Genomic DNA, 25,214 nt, shown 5'->3' with positions numbered 1-25,214 from the left:
CCTCTCTCCGTAGGTGCTGTTAAACCGAGCTCCTCGTGTGTCCCCTGTTCTGTATTAAAGTCCTACATAAAAATAATAATAATCCTCGCATTTGATACAGCGCCTTAACACGTCTTCGAGACGTCTCAGAGCGCCTCAAGGAATATACTGTGAAGTGAATTGACTGTATATTTTGTGGGCTGACATCTCTTAACTCTGAGGCTGTGTGTGAGGGGGAAGGTTCATGGGGGAGAGAGGTATGTGTGGGTTGGGGGGGGGGTGCAGAGTTTTGTAGGGGTTGGGGGGGGTGGGGGTGGGATGTGATGGACGTGTAAACAGTCCGAGCTTTGGACTGAGTTTATCTGGAGTGGAGCTGAAAACCCCGGATACCGCCAGAAAAACTCACTTATTTTAAGCGTCTGTCAAAATGTGTCTCAGAGTTAGAGATGTCAACGCTGTCGGTGAGTGTGGTTGTGGGAAGGTCTCGAGTTTATAACAAGTGCTTGTGGGAGGCTGTTTACACAGGAATGGGAGTGGGGGGGGAGACTGTTTATTACAGTTAAACTCCTCCGCTGTGTGGGGCCCCTCAATCCCCCCTCCCGCCCCATCAGGACGTCCCAGTTTCTCTCGTTCTCAGCGCGGTTTAGCCTTGGCTCTGATTCAGGGGGTTGTGGTTTGAGCCCCCACATCAGTGACTCTGAGCTTCCAGTGCCGACTGACTCCTTCTCGGAGATGCTGTCCTTCAGGTGATTGTTAAACTGTGCTCTCCTGTCCAGGCCCTGTCCAGGTGGACGTTAAAGATATCCCACAGTGCCGTTGAAAAGAGAAGGGAATTTCTCTGGCCAACAGTCCCCCAGATAAATTTTTGTTATTGTCTTCAGACACACTCACACGCACACACTCATTCACTCATACACACTCACTCACGCACACACTCAAACACACACACACACACACACTAATTCACTCTCACACACACTCACACAGTTAAACACCCACACACTAACTCACTCACTCTCATACGCACACTCAAACACACACTCACTCAAACTTACATACTTTTACATACACACATGCACATTGAGTGGTTTGATGTGTCCTGAATGTCCAGCGTTTCCTCCCAGCAAAAATCCCCACCCCCCCCTCCCCACCCCCCCACTTAGTAGGGAATGTCAGTGGAGAGACAGATGGATTTTCCATTACCCGGGAGGTCCTGGCTGCCAGCCAGCCGCTGGCCGGAGCCCCAGATGCTTTGGGAAACGGAGAACTATTGGGAATCTCATCAACAAAGCTCCTTGTGAGAGAGCCTCGATGACTTTCAGACATCCACGATCACACGAGTGGTCCCCAGACCAAACCCCTGTTAACGGGAGAGTGTGACAGATCAGCCATGACCTTAGGCAATGCTCCACGACTGTTCTTGGGACACTGCTGAGCGCAATTGGCTGCCGCTTTGCCCACAAAATACTCAGTCACTCCACTTTACAGTATATGACGTGAAGTGCTTTGAGACGTCTCAACTACGTGATAAGGCGCTATATCAAATGCAAGGATTATTATTGTTATTAATCCATGCCCAACCATCACAGCATCCAGCTCTTTATAAACCAGCCGCAGCCTCAACCAAACCACCTTCCTGGTGGGAGGACAGGAACAGGAAGAGGCCATTCAGCCCACCGAGTCCCCCGACAGGAGTGGGTTATCGCTATAGGGCACGGCCAGCGAGAGTCACTGCCTTTTGGAGGGGGCGGGCGGGGGGCAAATTGGAAAGGGAGGGTTGGGGGGGGTGGAGAGAGAGAGAGATCTGCATTGTCAGAGACGCCATCCTTCAGATAAGACGTTGTAGATCTCCGCTCCATCTGTGGCCTATTCGGGTGGACGTTAAAGAGCTCACGTGGCACTGTCGGGAAAAGAGAAGGGAGTTTTTTTTCTCTCTCTTCTGTTGTCTTCACCTAATTGCTCGCTCGCTCGCATCACTCCTGTTTGTGTAACGTTACCTCTCACCAATTGGCTCCCACGTGTGCCTGCAAAATGCGCACTTAGATTACATGTTACAGTATATAAATCCTGTGAAGTGCCTTAGGATGTTTTGATGAGGTGATAAGGAGCTGGATCAAACCCAAGGATTATTGTTCTTATTAAGAACTGAGAGTCTTGTAGTTTAGTGCTTAAAAACGCTCACCTCGCAGGCGAGAGGACCCCAGGTTCGATTCCCGAGCAGGGCAAAACCTTGTGAGAGTTCTCCTTGCTCCACACACCTCTGTTTAGTTAGCGGTAAGTAGGAACCTGGGTGTTAGTCGATTAGATCGTGTTAGTCGAATAATCCCTTCGCTTAATCCACGACTGTTTGCTGGAAGCTGCTGTGCGCAATTGGCTGCCGTGTTCTGCCCGCAAAGTGCACAGTCAAATCACTGTACAACATATTCTGTGAAGCACTTTGAGGTGTCTCAGTGACGTGATTAGGCGCTATATCCAATGCAAGGATTATTGTTATTGTTTGTGCCTAACTGGCCACTACTGATAACTAGTCACTGATCCACTTTCACTCAGAGCGACGAGTTATCAGGACTGTGCAGCTCCTCGGGACGTCCTCTTGACGTGAGAGGCGCTGTACAAATCTAATTTGTTGCTGGTGTTGTTTACTCTGCAATGCTCAGGAGGCCATTCAGCCCATCCAGCCTGCTCCACCACTCTTTCCTGACTCTTCTGCACATCCCTCGCTCTGCCCTTCTCTTCCCGAATATCTGTCCATCTCTCTCTTGCACTGGATTCTCTCGCCCCTTCCCGGGGGGGGTGGGGGGGGGGGGGTGGTGGTATAAGCAAGTGAAGCAGCTGCAGCGAAGAACTTTATATCCTTGTTGCTAAGCAGCCGCCAGAGTGACGTGGGCTTCCAGTGAGATCGACCCAGACCCCCAAGCCCGCTCCCACCTCCAGCTCTCTGCCTCGGCGGTGGGGGGGGAGAGAGAAGTCTGTAAGAGACGCAAACAGAGTGAGAGAGAAGGACACAGAGAGTGAGAGAGATACAGAGACACACACATAGAGTGAGACACATACACAGAGTGAGAGAGGCGCTCGCACACACACACACACACACAGTGAGAGATATACACACAGAGTGGAAGAGATACACACAGTGAGAGAGAGATACAGAGACACACACATAGAGTGAGACACATACACAGAGTGAGAGAGGCGCTCACACACACACACACACAGTGAGAGATATACACACAGAGTGGAAGAGATACACACAGTGAGAGAGAGATACAGAGACACACGCACACGGCGAGAAAGATACACACAGAGAGTGAAAGAGATACACACACACAGAGTGAGAGATACAGAGACGCACACACACACACAGAATTACACTCACGGAATGAGAGAGAGATAGAGACACACACACGTACAGAGTGAGACAGATAGAGAGATTCACACACACAGAGTGAGAGAGAGACACACACACACAGAGTGAGACAGATACAGAGAGATTCACACACACAGAGTGAGAGAGACACACACACAGAGTGAGACAGATACGGAGAGAACCACACACACAGAGTGAGAGAGATATACACACACGCGCAGAGTGAGAGAGAGAGAAGAGAGACGCACACGCAGTGAGCGGTAGAAAAACATATGCACACATACAGTGAGAGAAATAGGGAGCAGCGAGAGAGGGAAGAAGTTGGAGGAGGGAAAGATGCAGAAAGAAAAGAGAGGGGGAGAGAGCGAGGATTCGGGGGTGGCGATGTGGGGAGTGGTGCGTTCATTGAGCTGCTGTTAATGACTGAGACGAGTGCTACAGGAGTGAGACTCGCAGTGTAAAGTGCAGAATAACTTTAAATATTAATTCATTTAAACTTCAAAACCTTATCACTCACTTACCTCATCACTCCACCTGTCACTCTGTTTCTATATATATAATCTCTCTTTTCGTCTCTCTCTCTCTCTCTCTCTCTCTGTCTGCTTCCCACCCCCCCACTCTCTCTGTATCTCTCCCCCCCCTCCCTCTCTCTCAGTCTTTTGGTCTCTCTCTCACCCTTTCTTTCACTCTCTCTGCCTCACTCCCTCCCTCCCTATCTCCGTCTCTCTTGTCTGTCTGCGTCTCTCTCTCCCTCAGTCTCGGCCCCTTTCTGTCTCTCTCCCGCTCTCTGTTTTTCTCTCCCTATGTCTCACACACACACACACACACACAGTGATGAGCAGAGGATTACTTGCTGACTGTGAGGCTGACATCATTGAGTTGCCTGACATGAGTTCGAGTCTCTGGTCTCTGAGGGTGGTGGTGGGGGTGGGGAGGGGGGTGGTGGTGGTGGTGGTGCGTGAGACGGGCACCAATTATTCACAGCCTTAAATCTTTAATGGTTGCCGGCTCCCGAGCTGTCAGAGGGATTAAATTCCATTTGTCACGCTGACAGCAAGAAAGTATCATGCACAAATACACAATAAGGAAGCAGCGAGAGGTGATTGTTAGAGACAGGCAGACCATCACCCCCCAAACCCCCCCCCCCTTCATCCTTGCCAGGCTCTACCAACTCCCTCACACCCACGCCCCCCAAACCACCACCGCCGCCCCTCGCCAGGCTCCATCACTGCCCATCACCCCCAAAGTGCACTGTTTAAAACATTTTCCGCCCGTAAAGACACACGGCATATTCTGTGAAAGAGCTCAGCCGCATTTTTTTTTCCTTCTGTTCCTGGGTTCCTACGATAAGGCGCTGTATCAAACGCAATGGTTATCATTATTTTTATACTCGTCAGAGGGCTCTACACGCGATCAGCCGCGCCTCAGCTCCGTCTCCCTCGACACCCTGACCCAACAAATAGCTGTCCGCACCTCCACCCTGGCAATTCCACTTAACCTGGCGCCCCTAGCCTTTTGGGGGGAGAGAATTCCAGATTTTTGTGCTTTCTCCCCCGGGTTGGATTCCCGGGCACGGCGAAACATTGGCCAAGTTTCCTTACTCCACACGCCACTGTTTACCCAGCGGTAAGCAGGAACCCGGTTGTCAGTCAATTGGAGGATCGCTTTTCTGGGAATAATAATTCCTTTAAAATAAATAAAAATAATTTGGTCACTCAATCCACGATTGGCTACCGCGTTTCGACCGCAAAACGTACATTCAATTCACTTTACAGTATATTCCATAAGGCGCTTTGAGATGTCTCGAAATCACGATAAGGCGCTGTATCAAATGCAAGGATTATCTTATTATTATCCTCCTCCTAACCTTCACATCTCAATGGTTTTTAGCAAGTTAGACTCCAGCAGTTACCCCAAGGCACACTCTGCAGAATTAGGTAAGCAGGAATGCATCCCTCCAGGGAGAGAGAGAGTGCATTCAATTCCAATAATCTATCTCTGGGGTTTCCGTGTGTCGGTGGGATGCTGCATGGAAGTCTCATCTCGGTTTGGATGCTCTCCCATTTTGTTTTGCTCACAAAATGTACAGTCGAATCACCTTACAGTACAAGCGTGACAAGGCGCGAGATCAAATGCAAGGATTATTGTTATTAAGCAAGTTGATGGGTTTCTGCATGTGTCACACACAGCTGACCAAAAAAGATCAAAAAGAGGGGTCTCAACTCCACCAAACAGCCCCCCCCCCCAACACAAAGAGCAGAGGAAACTTCCGCTTATTAGCCTCAGACCCACTATCAGCTCTTTCATCATTTGTGAAAAGATGTTTTTCTCTAGAATTCAGGAGAAATGTCTCTTCACCTCAGCTCCCAGCCCAACCTCTCAGGCTACTGGTTACCTCCCGCCATCTTATGGTGACATTATGTAATTACTACTCATTTTGAAAGCCAAAATAATACGGCAAGTCTCTGTGCTGGTGCTCGCTCCCCCACTGAAGCTCTCTACTCTAATCGCATTCCCTGCTCTCTCACCACCAGGTCTGCGCTAGGAGGAAGGGAATAGGTGAGGATAGCTGTAGAGTGTAGGAGGAAAAGTGATGGAGGTGAGGAGTCCTGAAGCGTAGGAGGCAAGGAAGTGTGAAGGAGGTGAGGAGACCTGGAGTCGAGGAGGAAGGGAAAAGTGAGGGAGGTGAGGAATCCTAGAATGCTGGAAGAAGGGAAGAGTGAGGGAGGTGAGGAGTCCTGGTGTGCAGGAGGATGGGAAGTGTTAGGGAGGTGAGGAGTCCTGGATTGTAGGAGGAAGAGATGTGTGAGGGAGGTGAGAATAGGGTATAGGAGGAAGGGAAGGGTGAAGTTATGTAGTATACGAAGAAGGGATGTGCGAAGGAGTTCAGGTATCCTGGAATGTATCCTGGAATCCTGAAGGGAGGAATGAAGGAAGTTAGAAGTCCTGGAGTGTAGGAGGAAGGGAAGAATGAGGGAGGTGAGGCGTTCTGTGGTGTAGGAGGAATGGAATTGTAAAGGAGGTGAGGAGTCCTGGAGTGTACGAGGAAGGGAACAGTGAGGGAAGTGAGTTGTCCTGGAGTGCAGAATGAAGGGAAGCGTGAAGGAGGTGCAGAGTCCTGGCGTGTTGGTGGAAGAAAAGTGTGAAGGAGGTGAAGGTGGTGTGTTGGAGGAAATGAAGCGTGAAGGTGAGGAGTCCTAGAGTGTAGGGGGAAGGGAAGCGTAAACGCGGTTTCCTGGAGGAGTGGAGTCCTGGAGTGTAGGAGGAGGGAAGTGTGAGGGGGGTTAGGAGTCCTGGAGTGTAGGAGGAAAGGAAGAGTGAGGGATGTGAGAAGTCGTAAATTATAGGAGGAAGGGAAGAGTGGGGGTGTTGATGAGTACTGGAGTATAGCAGCAAGTGAAGGTGAAGAGTCCTAGAGAGTAGGAGGAAGCGAATTGTGAAGGAGGTGAGGACTCCTGGAGTGTAGGAGGAAGGGAAGCGTGAGGGCGTTGAAGAGTCCTGGTGTGTAGGTGAAAGAGTAGCGTGAAGGAGGTGAGGAGTCCTAGATGCAGGAATAAGGGAAGAGTGAGGGAGATGAGGAGTCCTAGAGAATAGGAGGAATGGAAAAGTGAACCAGGTGAGGAGTCCTCGAGTGTAGGAGGAAGGGGAGTGTAGGAGTGAGGGAGGTGTGGTGGCCTGAAGTGTAGGAGGAATGGAAGAATGAGGGCGGTGATGGGTCCTGGAGTGAAGGAGGAACACGTAAGAGTGCGGGAGATGAGGAGTCTTGGAGTGCAGGAAGGGAAGCGTGAAAGAGGTGAGGAATGTAGGAGGAAGGATAGAGTGAGTGAGGTGTGGTGTCCTGGTGTGTAGGAGGAAGGGAAGCGTGAAGGTGGTCAGGAGTCTTGGAGCGTAGGGGAAGCAATGAGTACGGGAGGTGAGGAATCATGAAGTATAGGAGGAAGGGAAGCATGAATGTGTTGAGAAGTCCTGGAGTATAGGAGGAAGAGATGTGAAAGAGTTGAGGTGTCCTGGAGTGTAGGAGGAAGGGAATTGTAAAGGAGGTGAGAAGTCCCGGAGTGTAGCAGGAAGGGAAGAGTGAGGGACGTGAGGAGATCCTCAGTGTAGAAGGAAGGGAAACGTGAAGGAGGTGAGGAGAACTGGAGTGTAGGGGAAAGGGAAGAGTGTGAGAGTTGAGGAGTCCCGGAGTATAGGAGGAATGAAAGGTGTTGGATCCTGGAGTGTAGTAGGAAGCGAAGAGTGAGGGAGGTGAGGAGTCCTGGAGTATAGGAGATAGGGAAGTGTGAAGGAGGTGAGGTGTCCTGGAGTGTAGGAAGAAGGGAAGAGTGAGGGAGCTTAGGAATCCTGAAGTGTAAGAGGAAGGGAAGAGTGTGGGAGATGAGGAGTCCTGGCGTGAAGGAGGAAGGGAAGCGTGTAGGTGGTGAGGAGTCCTCGAGCGTAGAAGGAAGGGGAGTGTAGGATCGAGGGAAGTGAGATGTCCTGGAGTGTAGGAGGATGGGAAGAATGAGGGTGGTGAGGAGTCCTGGAGTGACGGCGAAACATAAGAGCAGTGAGATGAGGAGTCCTGGAGTGTACGAGGAAGGGAGTAATGCGTGAGGTGTGGTGTCCTGGAGTGTAGGAGGAAGGGAAGCATGAAAGAGATAAGCAGTGTACGAGGAAGGGAAGGGGAAGGGAGATGAGGAGTCTGAAGCATAGGAAGAAGGGAAGCGTGAAAGAGGTGAGGCGTGTAGGAGGAAGTGAAGTGTGAGTGAGGTGTGGTGTCCTGGAGTGTAGGAGGAAGGGAAGAGTGAAGGCGGTGAGGAGTCCTGGATTGTAAGAGGAAAGGAAGAGTGAGGGAGTTGAGGAGTCCTGAAATATAGGAGGAAGGGAAGGTGAGGAATCCTGGTGTGTAGGAGGAAGTGAAGCATTAATGAGGTGAGGATTCCTGGAATGTAGGGGGAAGGGAAGAGTGAATGAGGTGAGGAGTACTGGAGTGAAGGCGAAATGTAAGTGTGGGAGATGAGGACTCTTGGAGTGTACAAGGAAAGGAAGTATGAGGGCAGTGAGGAGTCCTGGAGTGCAGCAGGAAGGGAAGCGTGAGGGAGGTGAGGAGTCCTGGAGTGTAGGAGGAAGAGTGAAGGAGGTGAGGGGTCGTGGAGTGTAGGAGGATGGGAAGAATTAGGGAGGCGAGGAGTCCTGGAGTGTAGGAGGAAGGGAAGTGTAAAGGAGGTGAAGAGTCTGGAGTGTAGGAGGAAGGGAAGTGTAAAGGAGGTGAGGAGTCCTGGAGTGAAGGAGGAAGGGAAGTGTAAAGGAGGTGAGGAGTCCTGGAGTGTAGGAGGATGGGAAGAATTAGGGAGGTGAGGAGTCTGGAGTGTAGGAGGATGGGAAGTGTAAAGTAGGTGAGGAGTCCTGGAGTGAAGGAGGAAGGGAAGTGTAAAGGAGGTGAGGAGTCCTGGAGTGTAGGAGGATGGGAAGAATTAGGGAGGTGAGGAGTCCTGGAGTGAAGGAGGAAGGGAAGAGCAATATCTTGCTAATGAAGCTCTCTTGTGTTTCTACGCAGTTTCGAGTTGGAAAATGGGGCGTCCGGAGGCCGGAGCCCACTGGACACACAGCCGAGCCCGGGGTCAGCGCTGGTTCTCCAGACCACCGTCCCAAGCCAGGGCCAGCGACGAGAGTCGTTCCTGTACCGCTCCGACAGCGACTACGAGCTGTCGCCCAAGTCCATGTCCAGGAACTCCTCCATCGCCAGCGAGATGTACGGCAGAGCGCCGCGCTCCAGCTGCCGCGTTTCGCCCACGCAATACGCAGTCACTGCGCTCTACAGCGGATGCTGTGAAGCGCTTTGAGGAGTTGGAACACACACGTCACGAGGTTGTGGATTCGAGCCCTGCACGACGGGGGACTCTGAGCTCATAGGCCAACCTGACGCTCCAGTACAGCGCTGGGTGGGTGGGTGGGGTGGGGTGGAGGGTGGGGGTGCGGGGGGTGGGGACACTACACTGGGGTTGTGTTAGAACGAGCCGCCGGAGTGGGAATGGGGAGCCATTAGACTCACAGTGACTGAACTCTACTCTTCTGCTTTTCAGGCACGGAGATGACCTGATAGTCACACCGTTTGCCCAGGTACGTTTCTCCCCCCCCCCCTCACTCTTTCCTCCCCCCCCCACCCAGTCGCTCTGCGGTCACTCCGGCGGTGACGGCTGATTCCTCTCATTACTCGTCCTCAGGTTCTGGCCAGTCTGAGGAGCATCAGGAGCAACTTCTCCTTATTGACCAACGTGCAGGGAGCCACTGGCAGGTACCTTCCGCAGTGCTGGGGAGCAGTGCTGGGGGGGCGCAGTGCTGGGGGGTGGGGCAGTGCTGGGGGGGGCGCAGTGCTGGGGGGCAGTGCTGAATGGGAGCATTGGTGGTGATGGTGGGGAGGGGGGGGCGGTAGTGCTGGTTGGGGGAGGGGAGGCAATGATGGGAGGGGGGGAGTGTGGGACCATGTGGAGTCCTGTAGCTCAGTGGTCAGAGCACTCGCAGGAGGACCCAGGTTCGATTCCCATGCGGGAAGGAAACATAGGGAGGTTACCTCACTCCACGCACCTCTGTTAATTAGCAATAAGTAAGAACCCAGTTGTTAGCCGATCTCTTTACCAGGATAATAAATTCCCCCCCCCACCCCTTCCCCCTTCCCCCTTTCCCCCCCCCGCCCCCGCCACCCCCAAAATAATGTGGTCACTCGACCCACCAATGTTTGCGGTTGCGTTTTTCCCACAAAATGCACAGTCAATTCACTTTGCAGCACATTCCCGTGAAGCGCTTTGAGACGTCTCGACGACGTAATGCGTGGGCTATTATTATTATTATTATTATTATTATTTAACAGCTGCTTACAGTGCCCAGGAACTGCCAGCAGAGGGCGATCACGCACAGCCCCCGATCTTATCAATAATCCTTGCGTTTGATGCAGCGCCTTATTCCGTCTCCGAGAACGTCTCAAAGCGCTTCGCGGGACACACTGATTATTTCGAGCCGCTTTTTAATGCGCGTCGGAATTTCAAAACCTACCAACCAGTACCCGGGGAAGCTGCGTCCTGTTAGTTTAGTTGATTACTTGATTTGTTTATCGCCCGTTACACTATTTTCCGTTTACAATCTCTGCAAAAAAACAGTCACTACACCAGACTGCGGGTACCTGGGGCGAATGTTGGGGGTTGGGGATCGGACTATTGTGGGGGGAGTGGGTGGAGACGGAGCTTTTATTGTTTACCGTGAGAAAGTAGGTCACTGCCCACTCTTCTTCACTCTCTCTCTCTCTCTCTCTCTCTCTCTCTCTCTCTGTCTTCCTTACATTTTTCTTATTCTCACATTCACTCTTTCTCACTCTATCTACTCTCTATCGCTCACTCTGTCTCACTCACTCCGGCTGTGTCTCCCTCTCACTGACTCTCTTCCTCTGCCTTTCTCATGTTTTCTCTTATTCTTACCTTCACTCTCTCTCTCTCTCTCTCTCTCGCTTTATCTCACTCACTATCTCTCTCTCACCTATCTCTCACTCGCTATCACTCTTTCTCTCACGCTATCTCACTCTCTGTCTCTCTTAATCTCTCTCTCACTCTATCTCACTCTTAACTTACTAACACTCCATTCCCCCTCCCTCTCTCTCTCTCTCTCTCTCTCACTCACTCTAACTCACTCACTATCACTCCATCTCTCTCTCTCTCACTCTATGTCACTCACTCTCACTCTCACTCACTCTCTCTCTCTCTGTACAGGAGATCCCCAGCTGGGACCCAGACTCCGTGCACCCGAATCAGCCTGACAGGTACGCGATTATCTCTTTAAAGACTGGTTGCTCGAAGGGCAGATTGGGTGCTGGTGTTTTGTTTGTCTGCGTCTCGCCCTCAGTCCTGTCTCAGTCTCTGTCTCCCCTGTCTAAGTCTCTGTCCCAGCCACAAGCCAGAGAGAGACACCTGCCCAGAGAGAGAGAACTTCCTTCTCTTTTTATGTAACCACAGCGCCACGGGATCATCAACGTCCACCTGAACAGCCAGGAACTTGCTTTAACGTCTCATTTGAAGGACAGAATCTCTTGATAATGTAACCCCCCCCCCCCACCCACCCCCAGCATTGCACTGGAACATCAGCACACGACTTCCTGGAGCGAGAGAGAGAGAGAGAGAGAGAAAGAGAGTACGTGAGTGAGAGAGAGAGAGAGAGAGAGAGAGCGTGTGTGAGACTGAGTACATGAGAGTGAGAGAGAGCGATAGAGAGAGCGCACGAGAGTGAGAGGACGAGAGAGAGAGAGAGAAAGCGCGTGAGAGGGCGTGGGAGAGAGGGTGCGTGCACGAGAGAGAGAGTAAGAGAGAGAGAGCACAAAAGAGAGCGAGAGAGAGAGAGCGAGGGGCTGAGCCGGGCTGGGAGTCAGGCTGACGGCAGCTCGGGCTGATGTCCATTGTTACTGTCTCTGTTCTTCCCGTTGCCGAGCAGTTTGACGTCAGAGCTGTGTGTGTGACCTCCGTGTCCCCTTCCTCGCTCAACAGGGCATTTCCTGTCTCCCGCTGGACAGAAAGTGTCTCACAAGGTCTCGGTTACTCCCCCACCCCCCCCCCCCACCCCTCGCCAAACCAATGAATCTTCCAGAAGGCGGCCGTTCTCTCCATCCAAGCTCCACATCGGGGGTTTTGAGCTCGCAGTCCAGTGCAGCACTGGGGTTGTCAGAGAAGCTATCATTCAGATGAGACGTTTTGAACCCCACCACCTAGCACAACCCCCCCACCTCCCACCTCCTACCTCCCCCCGCCCGCCTGCGCCCTGTCCAGGCAGACGTTAAAGACCTCCGGGGCGCTGTCGTAAAAGAGAAGGGAGTTTCTCCCTCTCCCCCGGTGTCCTGGCCGACAATCCCACCCGCAGATAAAGATTGCTCGCTCGCTCGCTCGCTTCACGGCTGTGCACAAATTGCCGGCACAGAGCTTGGCTCACGCAAGACGCAGTCACTACACTTTTCAGTGAAATCCTGTGAAACTTTTGAGACATCTCAACCGTAAGTCGTACCAGATTGCAAAGGTTATTATTCTTATTAATAATAATTCTCGCATTTAACGCGGCGCCTGATCACGTCTTCACTGGATAATACTGCAAAGTGAATTGGCTGTATTTTTGTGGGCGAAATTATTATTATTGTACAATCTGCGTTCTCAAAAGAGGGGATGAGAGAGATATTGATGGAGGGTTTCGGCTGTGGGGAATTGGGGGCTTCCCTCTTCCTCCCCCCCCCCCGCCATCGCTGTTTAAACGCAGAGAGAGAAGGCTGAGCAGAATTAATGGTGTCATTTAACGTCATCTGGGATGCGGAAAAGAGGGAATTTCCTGTTATTCTGGCTCTCCGAAGTATGCTACACAGGGGCAGCTTTTTCCTGTTCCTGTTTGTCGGCTCTGAGGAAGCTGGGAACTGACGTCTGGAATGAGAATCAGTAAAAACGAGGCGAGAAAAACAACTCAATCCCCCAACCCCAACCCCCCCCACCCCCCAGGGAGTCCTGTAGCTCAGCGGTTTGACTGCTTGACTTGCAAGCGAGAGAACCTGGGTTTAATTGCCGGCAGGGCAAAACGTTGGGCAACTTTCCCTACTCCACACGCCTCTGTAAGTGGGAACCCGGTCGTTAGTCGAATGGCGTATTGCTTTTCGGGGGTAATAAGCCTTCACTCAGTGCGCGACTGTTTGTGGGAAGCTGCTGTGCGCAAATTTTTCACCCACAAAATACGCAGTCAATTCACTTTACAGTACGTTCTGTGAAGCGCTTTGAGACAACAACAAAATTACATCTGTAAAGCGCCTGTCAGGTCAGGAGGACGTCCCAAGGCGCTGGACAGATGGAGTTACGGACCCGAGCTGGGGGTCGGGGTTGGGGTGGGTGGAGTGCAGGGAGATCGAAAGCACGGTCGAAGAGGAGGGTCTTGAGATGTGTCTTGAAGGTGGCGAGGGAGGAGGCGAGGCGGAGGGACTGCGGGATGAAGTTCCAGAGGTCGAGGGCAGAGTGGCAGAAAGCCCACCTGCCAATAGTGTGGCGAGCGAGTCGGGGGACGTGAAGCAGGCCGGAGCCGCTGAGTGGAGGGACGAGCAGGATGGAAGGGGGTTAGGAGGTCACGGAGATAGTGGAGAGAAGACCGTGGAGGGCTTTGAAGGTGAGGATCAGAATCTTGAAGTGTATCCTCTGTGTGATGGGAAGCCAGTGGAGTCAGGCGAGGATGGGGGTGACAGGGTCGCGGAGCCTGGTGCGGGAGAGGACACGGGCTGCAGAGTTCTGGATGATCTGCAGCCTGTGGAGGGAGGAGTTGGGGAGGCCGACAAGCGGGGAGCTTGCATAGTCAAGCCTCGATGTTATGAATGTGTGTATGAGGTTTTCGGGGCCTGCGGTGTGAGACAGTGGAGGAGCCGGGCGACATTGCAGAGGTGGGGGAAGGCAGAGCAGGTCGTTGCGCCGATGTGGGGTAGAAAAGATAGTTGAGGGTCAAACAAGACCCCAAAGTTCCAGACTGGCTTAGCAAGTTGGAGTGTGCAACCATGGACGGTGATGCTGTCAGCGCCTGAGACGTGGAGTCTCCGACGGGAGCCAAGGAGGAGAGCCTCGGTCTTGTTGACGTTCAACTGTAGAAAGTTGGCCATCATCCAGGACTTGATGTCTGACAGACATTCTGTCAGGACAGCAGTAGTCCTGGAGTCGAAGGTGGAGGCAGAGAGGTACAGTTGGGTGTCATCCGCATACATGTGGAAGTTGACCCCATGTCTACGGATGGTGTCACCAAGGGGGAGCACGTAGAGGTTGAAGAGGAGGGGGACAAGGACACAGCCCTGAGGAACACCGCACGAGACTGTACGGGGGCAAGAGGAGAAAGCGTTTTGTGGAGATGAAGCAGAGCCGTCTCAAAGACATGATAAGGCGCTATATCAAATGCAAGGATTATTATTGTTTTATCTCCTCTTTGCCCCGAAGATCTCTAACTCCTCCCCTGTTCCAACCACCACCACCCCCCTCCACCACCACCACCACCCACCGCCATAATGGCCGCTGTGTTTCTCTCCCTCCACATACTCAACTGCTGTATCTGTCTCGCCTCTGGGATAAGAAAGTTTGCGGTGCTGGTGGTTTGGGGGCTGCATTGTCGGGGATGAGATGTTAAACCTCACTCCCCGTCTGTGCTCTGTTCAGGCGGATGTTCCAGTGTCCTGCCCCCCCCCCCCCCCCCCCCCCCCAAATTCCCCAAATAAAATTTCGCTCACTTCATGGCCGTTTGTGGGAGGTCGCTGTGCGCAAACTGGTTGCGCACTTGGCCCGCAAAATACACAGTCACTACACTTTACGTTAAATCCGGTGAAGCGCTTTGAGGTGTTACTTTAACTCACGGGGAAGAGTTGGGAAGTGTCGGGTTTCATGATCTCACCCCCTCCCCCTCGGTAACTCACTCACTCACTCACTCAAACACACTCTCACGCGCACACCCACTGACTCACACACACTCCGTCACGTATAACTCTCTCTCACACACACACTCCCACACACAAACACTCTCTTGCACACACATCCTCTCGCGCACGCACTTTCTCTCGCACACACACGCACACACGACCCATTCTGAGTATGTTGATGACTGAATTGGAGTGAGTCACCATTGCGTCTTAGCTCAACAGTTTCCAATTCCCAGCCCGCCTCAGCCTCCGAGTGTCCACTTCCCCAGTAATTGACCTGAAAACTCCTCCACTCCTCCACCCTCCTTTCCCCTCCCCTCCCCCCTCCACATTACAACGGCTCACTTCCCAAACACAGGCTCTGTGTGCAAATTGCCTGTCGCGCTCGCCCACAAAACACAAGTCACTACGCTTTACAGTACTATCCTGCGCAGCAATATCTTCGGATGAGACGCTAACCTGAGGTTCCTGTCTGCCTGTTCCGGCGGACGTGAAAGATCCCAATGGCGCTATTGCGAACGAGAAGAGAGTTTCTCTCTCCCTGCGTCCGGGCCAACACTAAAACGTAGTCACTCGCGCCACGTCGCTGGCGGCCGGGGTTTCTCCCACAAAACACGCTCGCAGCGCTTCGCAGTGTATCCCGTGAAGCGCTTTGAGACGTCTCGACGACGCGATAAGGCGCGACATAGCCAAAAGTGCGAGGATGAAGCTCTTTAAGGCTTCCTCCGGTTGCGAAAGGCATTGAGTCATCATCTGATTGATGATGTTGTCGTCAATGGCAGCCGAAGCCGGTCTCCAGTTGGGGAAATCCAGGCCGTGTGTTTCCAGTTACTGGGGAGTTTCTTCACTCTGCTGCTGACTACACACGCACCCCCACGTGCGCCACACGCGTGTGGACACGCACACGCATGCACGCGCACGAAGCCCCGCACGCCACACGCGCGCACACATGCAAAACCCCCCCCCGCCACACACACCCGCGCTCACACATGCATCACCCTCCCACCCCCCTCCCGCCACACACACATCCCCGCGCGCGCACACATGCAACCCCCCCCGGAGCGCACAAATATACATGCCACACACACATACCCGCGCGCGCGTAACACCCCCACACACACACACTCTCCCCCCACACACACACGTGCGCGCACGCACCCTCCCCCCCCACTCACGCTCACACACGCACACAACCCCCCCCACACACACACACACACATGCATACACGCAACCCCCCAGCACACACACAGCTATGCTGCAGACCAAAAGCCACAGCACTGAACTCCGCAAGCGCGGCCCCAAAATTCCACCCGGTCTGAGCTTGTCTGACCCTTCGTCTAAAAACAAAATGAAAAGTGGCGCAGATAGTGCAGACACTTCTTAAAGACATCCCCACCCCTCACAGTGGGCATGTTAGTGTGTCCGTGAGGGTAGGTTTATTTTGTGTCTGTATGTGTGTGAGTGTGTGACTGTGTATATATGTAAGCGTGTGTGTGTCTGTGCATGTGAGTGTTTGTTTATGTCAGTGCATATGTGAGCGTGTGTGTGTGTGTGTGTGTCTGTCTGTGAGTGTCTATGAGTGTGTGAGTGTATGTGTGTGAGTGTATGTGTGTGAGTGAGTGTGTGTGTGAGTGAGTGTGTGTGTGAGTGAGTGTATTTGTGTGTGTGAGTGTGTGTGTGAGCGTATGTTTGTGTGTGTATGTGAGTGTCTGCGTTTGTAAGCGTGTGAGTGAATGAGGGGGAATTGGGGTTGGAGGGGGGAAGACCGAAGACTCCGAGCTGATGGATGTGTCACAGAGATCAGAGACCGAGCGAGCGAGAGCGACTCACGGCTCAGGCACGGCTTGTGACTAAGTCTAATTCCCAAAAGTGACGTCTTGTCTGGGAGTATTCCTCCAACTGGTTTTGGGAGGAGGGAAGTCAGTTCTAAGTGATTGCTGACATCCTGAAAGCCACAAAGAAACTCTGCAGTCAGTCAGTCAGACAGTCAGACAGACAAACAGACAGACAGACGCAAAGTACTGCAGATGCTGGAAATCTGAAATAAACACAGAAGTCGTTGGGAACGCTCAGCAGGTCAGGCAGCATCTACGGAGGAAGGAAAGTGAGTCAAAGTTTCAGGTCCACAATCCTTCGTCAGAACAGACAGGGCAGGACAGTCGGCAACCAAACTCACTCATTCACTCCACGAGAGTGAGAGAGAAGGATAGAGAGGAGAGAGGAGAGAGAGAGAGAGAGCAGGCAAGGGAGAGAGACAGAGAGGCAGAGCAAAGGAGCGAGAGAGGAGGAAAGAGAGCGAGCAAAGGAGCGAGAGAGAAGAAGGGAGAGAGAGCAAGCGAGGGGGAGAGAGAGAGAGAGAAAAAGAAAGAAAGAAAGAAAACGAAAGAAAGAAAGAAAGAAAGAAAAGAAAGAAAAGAAGCGAGAAAGCGAGGGAGCGAGTGGCCGAGGATGAAGGAGAAGTTGAGCGTGTCTCTGAGCCTCCCGGTGGGGTCGGAGCGGGAGAGTGGGGAGCTGGGCAGTGCTGATGGCCGGCCTGGCTACTTGTTTGCAGAGGAGTCATACCAGAAGGTGGCCATGGAGACACTGGAGGAACTGGACTGGTGCCTAGACCAGCTGGAGACCATCCAAACCTATCGCTCCGTCAGCGAGATGGCCTCCAACAAGGTACCGTGCTTAACCCTTCACTAATCCCACTCTCCCACCACTTCAGATAATCTATAATAAATAATTGCAAGAACTTGCACTTTTACAGCGCCCTCCGCTCAGGGCAGCGTCTCAGAGCGCTTAAGTAATAATCCTTGCATTTTTAATACAGCGCCTTTAAAGCTTCTTCGAGGCATCTCAAAACGCTTCACAGATTGTACTGTAAAGCGTAGCGACTGTGGGTATTTGCGGCCGCACAGCAGTGTCCCAAAAACAGCGGCGGATTGAGTGAAGCATTATTATTATTCTTTTTTTCAAGGGTTTATTACCCCGGAAAGCCATGTGCCGATCAAAACACAACCTTCCTACTTATTGTTAGGTAAACAGAGGCTTGCGTGTGGCGTAAGGAAACTTGCCTAACGTTTCACTCTGCCCGGGAATCAAACGCGGAATTTGCGGGGAGAATAATTCCTCTCCACCCCCTCCCCCCCAAATGTGGGCACTCAATCCATCTTTGTGGGACACTGCTGTGTGCTCCTGCGTTTCACCCACAGTCACTCCACTTTACAGTATATTATTTATACTGGGATTCTACCCTGCGTGTGGGGCGCTATATAGTGCAAGTTGTTGTTGTTATTCTGTGAAGCAACTTGAGACATCTCAGCAAAAGGCGCTATATCAAATGTGAGGATTATTCTAATAATAATAACAACTGCAGTCAGTCTCGGTGTGGCTCAAGGCATTGGTAACCCACGTCATGTACCTGAAAACGGGGAGAGGTGGGGAGTGGACGGGGAAACGAGTGAAGGTGAGGGGTGGGGGGGGGGGGGGGAAGAGGGGTCCCTTTAAATCTCCTTCTCTCCTCTCCTCTGCGAGTGATGTTTTGGCTCAGTTGGGTGTGGGTCCCGACAGAAAAACAGGAAGCGGTTGATTGTGGCGGGGAGGCGTGTGGAGGAGGCAATGAGACAGAGAGTGAGGTGGTAAGAGCGTCAGTGGGGTTGTTGAGCAAACAGCGAGAGCGGAGGTCACCGGACATTGCGGCCAGTGTGACGGGAGCACGATGGCGGGCGGGCTGGCTGGCTCTTCCTCTGCTGCCCTCTCATTGCTTGTCCACATCCGCCCGAGTGTTGTCTCCACGCACTGGCCTTTGTCTCTCTTCGTCGCAGCGTCAACACATAATCAGCCGCTCAGGATTTCCTACAACATACAACACAATAGAGGAGATAAACATTCATTGTCAACTCGCTGCCCCCACCAAACCCCACCTTCCCACCGCCGCCCCCACCGGAGCTCTCCACTCTAACCCCGGTCCCTGCCCTCTCCCCATCAGGGCTGTCCCGGTGCTCGCTCCCCCCCCCCCCCACTGGAGCTCTCCACTCTAACCCCAGTCCCTGCCCTCTCCCCATCACGGCTGTCCCGGTGCTCGCTCCCCCCCCCCCCACTGGAGCTCTCCACTCTAACCCCAGTCCCTGTCCTCTCCCCATCACGGCTGTCCCGGTGCTCACTCCCCCCACTGGAGCTCTCTACTCTAACCCCAGTCCCTGCCCTCTCCCCATCACGGCTGTCCCAGTACTCGCTCCCCCCCCACTGGAGCTCTCCACTCTAACCCCAGTCCCTGCCCTCTCCCCATCACGGCTGTCCCGGTGCTCGCTCCCCCCACTGGAGCTCTCTCCTCTAACCCCATTCCCTGTCTCTCTCTCTCTCTCTCCGCATCGGGTCTGTGCTGATACGCGCTCCCAGTGACAGACACAGTGCTGACAGCTGTGTATAGTTGAGTTGTCACACCCAGAAAAACATTCAGAGAGTTTGTGTTGAGCCTTAGGGTCACAGACCGTGAATGTAGTGGTTTCACTACCTCTGGCTCCTCGACCTCTCTGATCTCCACTCCCCCCCCCCCCCCCCCCCCACCCCTCCACCTCTATTTCCCGGCCAAGGGCAGCTCGTCACTGGGAACAATTGGCACATTATAAAGCAAGACGGACTGAACTGATCTTTCGTAACGTCTCTGACGAGATTGCTGCCTCCTTGACGTGAGCTCGGGGGAGCTCACAGGCTGGGGTTACGTTAATCTGCCCGATTTGGTAACATTGCCTCTCCTTCTCGTCCTCCTCCTCTCCGTGGTTGGGTTGTGAAACAACAGCTCTCCGCTTTGCCCAACCTCCCCATTAATGAGAGACTCCGCGCCCCACAGGCGAATCGATTCATTCCTAACATTCTTGCAGCTCGGCTCAGTCACTCACACTCTGACGCAGAAGGTTGTGGGTTCTGAGCTCACAGCCCAGGCTGACTGACTCTCCCGCCGGTGCTTCAGGGCTTCAGGTCGGACATTAAGCCAAGGTCCCGTCCTTGCCCTGTTCAGGCGGACGTTGAAGATCTCCCGCGACGCTGTTGGAAAAGACGAGGGAGTTTTTCTCGTTCTCTCTCCCCCCGGTTCGCTGGCCAATAACTCCCCAGAAAAAATCGCTCGCTCACCCCGTGGGCTGTTTGCAGGTCGTCGCTGCGCGCAAACCGGCTGCCGCCTTCGCCCACAAAATACACAGTCACTTCGCTGCACAGTAAAATCCCGCGAAGAGCCGTGAGACATCTCAACGACGTGATAAGACGCGATATGAAATGAAAGGATTATTATTACATTTGCCGTAATATCGAAGGCGACTGACAGCTCCTCACAGTGGTTATTGTTGGGTGTAGTGACCGTGTGTCGCAGCAGCCAGTTTTGAGCACAGGGACGTACGTCCCACACCCACGGCCATGAAGTGAAAGACGATATAAGGAGAGAGAACTCTCTTTTCTCGACAGTGCTGCGGGAGATTTTAACCGTCTGCCTGAATAGGGCACAGATAGGGAGTGGGGGTTAACAACTCATTCGAAGGACAGCACCACTGACAGTGCACCCACATTCCCCCAACACTGCACTGGAGCATCAGCCTCGACTGTGAGCTCAGAATCCCCAACGTGGGAGTGGGACGGGGGGATCAAATCCAACGCAGGTTGTCAGTTGGCGAATCACTTTCCGGGGGCAATAATCCCCTCCAACCAAAATAATAATAATAATAATAGTAATTGCATTTGATATAGCGCCTTAATCATGTCTTTATGACAGTATATACGTCTTTATTCGCAGCATGTACTGTAAAGTGTAGTGACTGTGTATTTTGTGGGCGAAACTTGGCAGCCAATTGCGCACAGCAACGTCCCACAAATAGCTCCCGGCATCTTCATACAGTTAAGGATAGTGGTGGGGGTGGGGGGGTGGGGGGGGCAGAGAGGAGTGCCCCCAAACCATTAAACTACTGAGTGCGATTGGCTGCCATGTTTCACCCACAAAATACACAGTCAATTCACTCAATTCTCTCCATTGATGTATCTGTTAAAAGCAGAATTTTTAGACGAGAAAAGACTAAGATGCATCCAGTTCGGTGTTAGAATGTGTGTGTGTGTGGATGTGTGTGTGGGTGTGTGGGTGGGTGAGTGTGTGGGTGTGTGTGGGTGGGTGTGTGTGTCGGGGCAGATGACAGAGACTGGATGCAACGAGGGGCAAGGGGTACTGGGCGAGGTGGGTGTAGAGAATGGCTAGGGTGAGCGGGGAGAGGGGTGGGGGTGATGGAGGGGTGGGGCTGGTGGAGGGGTGGGGCTGATGGAGGGGTGGGGGTGATGGAGGGGTGGGGCTGATGGAGGGGTGGGGGTGATGGAAACCGCCTCTGACTCCTGCCTTTCCCCCCCAGTTTAAGAGGATGCTGAACCGGGAGCTGACGCACCTGTCTGAGATGAGCCGCTCTGGCAACCAGGTGTCTCAGTTCATCTCCGACACCTTTCTCGGTGAGTTACTCCCCCACTCCAACCGCGAGCATCTCCCCGAGTGCCCCCTCCCCCTCACTGGAGACACCCACCGCGAGCTGCTGCCCCAGAGCCCCCTCCCTGGAGACACCCATCGCGAGCCCCTGCCCCAGAGCCCCCTCCCTCAAGATCCCCACAGAGACCCACATATGCACACATCTGGGGGTTTGTTTGTGTGTGGGATGGAGGGGGGGGTGCGCTGTGTGTATGCAGGGGTGTGGTGTGTGTTGGGGGAGAGCGGACTGTGACATGCCGGGGGCTGTGTATGTGTGCGTGGGGGCTGTGTGCGTATGTGCGCGTGTGCGGGCTGTGTGTGTGTGTCCACGCGCGCGGGCTGTGTGTGCGGGGGGGCTGTGTGCGCGGGGGGGCTGTGTGTGTGCGGGGGGGCTGTGTGTGTGCGGGGGGGCTGTGTGTGTGCGTGGGGGGTCTGTGTGTGTGTGTGCGCGTGGGGCTTGTGTATGGGGGGGGGTGTGGGACTGTACGTGTGTATCATAACAACAACGTGTGTGTGTGGATTGGGCTGTGTGTGTGTGTGAGGGGTAATAGACAGTGTATCTCAGTCTGGTGTCACGGCTGCAGCGTGGCTGGGGGTCTGACTTTGTGCCTCTGGCTCCCCCACAGACAAACAGAACGACGTGGAGATGCCGTCGCCTACACAGAAAGAGAGAGACAAGAAGAAGAAACAGCAGCTGATGACCCAGATCAGCGGCGTAAGAAAACTCCGACACAGCTCCAGCCTCACCAACTCCAGCCTCCCTCGCTTTGCGGTCAACACAGAGCACGAGGACTCGCTCTCCAAGGTACCCAACTTTAGATTATTCCCCCCCCCCCCAACCCGGCCCCAATACACATATACACATACAGCTACTCCCCCCCCCCCCCCCCCCCACACACACTTGCTCACTTACACACTCACGCACGCGGTTTCTTTCTTGTTATTGTCCTTCTCAGGAACTGGAAGATCTCAACAAGTGGGGACTCAACATCTTCAGACTGGCCGACTACTCCAGCGACCGGCCTCTCACCTGCATCATGTACGCCATTTTCCAGGTCAGTGGGTTCACCCCCCACCTTCCCCCTGCCCTCCGCCCCCACCTGGTTCTGGTTCTGTATCGGGCAGTGGTAGACGCAGGAAAAGATACACGTTTTCATGCGCTCTGAGGCGCTCCCTCTGTGTGAAGGGCACTGTATTGTTGTTGTCTTGATATGGACCTGGATTTAGGGAGCGAGGGAGGGAGTAAAGAAGAGAGGTAGGGAGGGATGGAGAGAAGGAGGGATTTAGAGAAGGGAGGGGGAGGATGGGGGGAGGGAGGGAGAGAGAGAGAGAGAGAGAGAGCAGAGGAGGAGGCAGGCGAGAGAGAGAGGAAGGGAGGGACCGAAGGAGGGAGAGGACGAGGGAGTGAGGAGGGAGGTGTCGCGACACTGCTCTGATGAATGGCTTGGTGTTGGCTGATTCCCGGTTGTTGCTGACAGGAGCGAGACCTGCTGAAGACTTTCCGAATCCCCGTGGACACCTTTGTCACGTACATGATGACGCTGGAAGATCACTACCACCCTGACGTGGCCTATCACAACAGCCTGCACGCCGCCGACGTGGCTCAGTCCACACACATCCTGCTCTCCACACCCGCCCTCGATGTAAGTCTCTGCCCATCTCCCTCCCTCTCCTCCTCCTCTTCCTCCTCCACTCTGCAGCTCTCCTCACCTCCCTCGCTATCCCCCTTCCTCCATTGCTCCCGCACACATGTTCAGGCCGCGATTTATTTCTCTCTCTGTTTCAGGCCGTCTTCACGGACCTCGAGATTCTTGCCGCCATTTTTGCCGCCGCCATCCACGACGTGGACCATCCGGGCGTCTCCAACCAGTTCCTCATCAACACCAGTGAGTGACGCACCTCGACGTGCACTCTCCCGCCCACTCCCCACTCTCCAATGTCCGTGAAAGATAGTCGCTGCGCTTAATGGCAAATACTGTAAAATTTGGGATTTCTGGGGAAGTGAGGAATTCTCAGTTGGGTTTGGGTGGGTTTCCGGCGATGGGTTTCCGCGTGTGTCAGACACCCGGCTGACCAACCCGTGAGGCAGTGGGTTAACCATGTGCAGAGGGAATGATCCCCAATCCTTTCCTGTTACGATGGGGGAGACCTCCCTCGGGGTCGAAGCCCCATCCAAACTCCCAGAGGTTATATTACTAAGATCTCCTCCCACTGCCTCCCTCCCCCCCCCCTCTCCCCGCCTCCCCCTCACTGCGGACCACCCTCACTCACTCACTTTAAATATAAGACCCCCTGCGTGATGTCACCAAGGTAACTGACACCAGCGCAGGGATGAAGTGGGGGTGACTATTATGGGATGGCAAGGGTGACGGTGTCAAACAGTCTCTGTGATGTGGAAGACTTCAATTGTGTTTTTTTTTACAATTGGGAATAATCATAAATACGTTTGTGAATTGTGACTGTGTGCGTCTGTGTGTGTGTTGTGTGTGTGTGTGTTGTGTCTGTGTGCGTGTGCGCGCGCGCCCGCGTTTCTAATCTCTGTGTGTATGTCCGTGTGTGTTTGCGTGTCTCTCTCTGTGTGGGCGAGTATCTGTGCCCAAAGTTTCTGATGTATGCACATATGTACAATAGGTGTCTGACAGTTTGACTGTGCGTGTGTCAAACTGCGTGCGTGTGCCTGACTCTGTGTGTGTGTGTGTGTGTGCGTGTGCTTGATTGCGTGTCCGTGTTTCCTTATTACATGTAAACAACACTTGTGGGGATTACAGTCACGGTTGTGTCCGACGTAAATAAAATCACTTTCCCCAAAGACAGGAATATCTTCACAAGGTCCCGCGCGGGGCGGGTGGTGACAGGAGCTCGCTCGCTCTCTGCGGTGGTCTCGGTCTGGCTGCCCGCTCTCCCCACGGCCTCTCCCTCCCCCGCTGGCTGGCAGGCCGGTCTGGGCTGGGTGTGGGGGGGGAGCCGGTGCGGTGGTCCGGGTGGGGAGGAGATTGGGGTGAATTGGGAACAAATTGGGACACAAGCCACCAATAAAACACGAGCAGGAATGAAGTGGGTTCCCAGGATCGCTCGTCCTCTTCCCCCCCACCTCTTCTCTCTCTGCTTTCCTTCCAGCCGAAAGCTCCGCTCCGCGTGCTGTCAAATGAGGGTCCGGGTTCCGAGCCGTAAGCAGTCTCTCCGCCAGCCAGACGGACCCCCTCCCCAACCGAAAAGGCTGTGTTAAATCCCAGCGTGTGTGTGGGCTTGGCAATCCCTTGGGATTAATTCACGGTGTTGCGCTGTGTAAAGCTCCCGGCGTGTGGGAATGTCGGAGTTACGTGCCGGCAGGGGAGGGGGAGACCTCGCCCGCGGGGGTCCGGGGCAGCTCTGGGTCCCCGCCGTTCGGGCTCCCATCTTCCTCTTCAACCTCTGCCCCGTCAAACTCTCCTTCCTCTTGCTCCGGCCCCTCGGAATCCTCCACCTCCTCCAGGGTCAGCTCGAACTGAAACTTGTCAGGGGGGGGCTGGGGTGGGTGGGGGGCAGCCTCGGGCCGTTCGGGCGGGGGCGAGGGGCTCTGGGGCATCATGCTCAGGTACCAGTTCCTGTTGTCCTCCAGCGTGTCCAGGATCTCCTGAGCATCAGGATGGACCAGGTCAGCCCAGGTCTCCCACAGAGGGTGGGCAATGTAGTCAATGAAACCCACCTGAGAGAGAGAGAGAGAGAGAGAGAGAGAGAGAGAGAGACGGAGGAGGTTAATGATTTATTCAAAAAACAGACAGATCGCTCCTCCTGATCTTCCAATCTATTTCAGATCTCTTCAAGTTTCCTTACTCCACACTCCGCTGCGGTAAATTATTGTAAATTATTGGTAAACGATTGGGGGAATCGCTTTCCGGGGTTAATAATCCCTTCAAAAATAAATTCGGTCACTCAGTCCACGACTGTCTGTGGGACACCGCTCTGTGCAATTGGCTGCCGCGATT

At 53.6% G+C, this 25,214-nt stretch overlaps 1 protein-coding gene across 1 annotated transcript in view; it reads left to right on the top strand.

Annotated features, from left to right (window-relative positions):
- The window catches only part of pde4ba (phosphodiesterase 4B, cAMP-specific a), a gene marked incomplete at its 3' end in the record, with an annotated part of 36,323 nt that extends 13,188 nt beyond the window's left edge, over positions 1 to 23,135 (top strand). Inside the window, 10 exon segments of the mRNA XM_042334909.1 lie at positions 8,883 to 9,077; positions 9,409 to 9,445; positions 9,550 to 9,620; positions 11,083 to 11,132; positions 17,326 to 17,438; positions 21,143 to 21,236; positions 21,876 to 22,054; positions 22,206 to 22,304; positions 22,728 to 22,892; positions 23,036 to 23,135. Of these exon segments, the coding sequence (XP_042190843.1) occupies positions 8,883 to 9,077; positions 9,409 to 9,445; positions 9,550 to 9,620; positions 11,083 to 11,132; positions 17,326 to 17,438; positions 21,143 to 21,236; positions 21,876 to 22,054; positions 22,206 to 22,304; positions 22,728 to 22,892; positions 23,036 to 23,135 (1,103 nt within the window).
- Positions 23,136 to 25,214: the final 2,079 nt, after the last annotated feature.

This window comes from Callorhinchus milii, unplaced genomic scaffold (assembly GCF_018977255.1).
Source record: "Callorhinchus milii isolate IMCB2004 unplaced genomic scaffold, IMCB_Cmil_1.0 Scaffold5, whole genome shotgun sequence".
Lineage (NCBI taxonomy): Eukaryota > Metazoa > Chordata > Chondrichthyes > Chimaeriformes > Callorhinchidae > Callorhinchus > Callorhinchus milii.
This window is presented reverse-complemented; position numbering and strand designations above follow the sequence as displayed.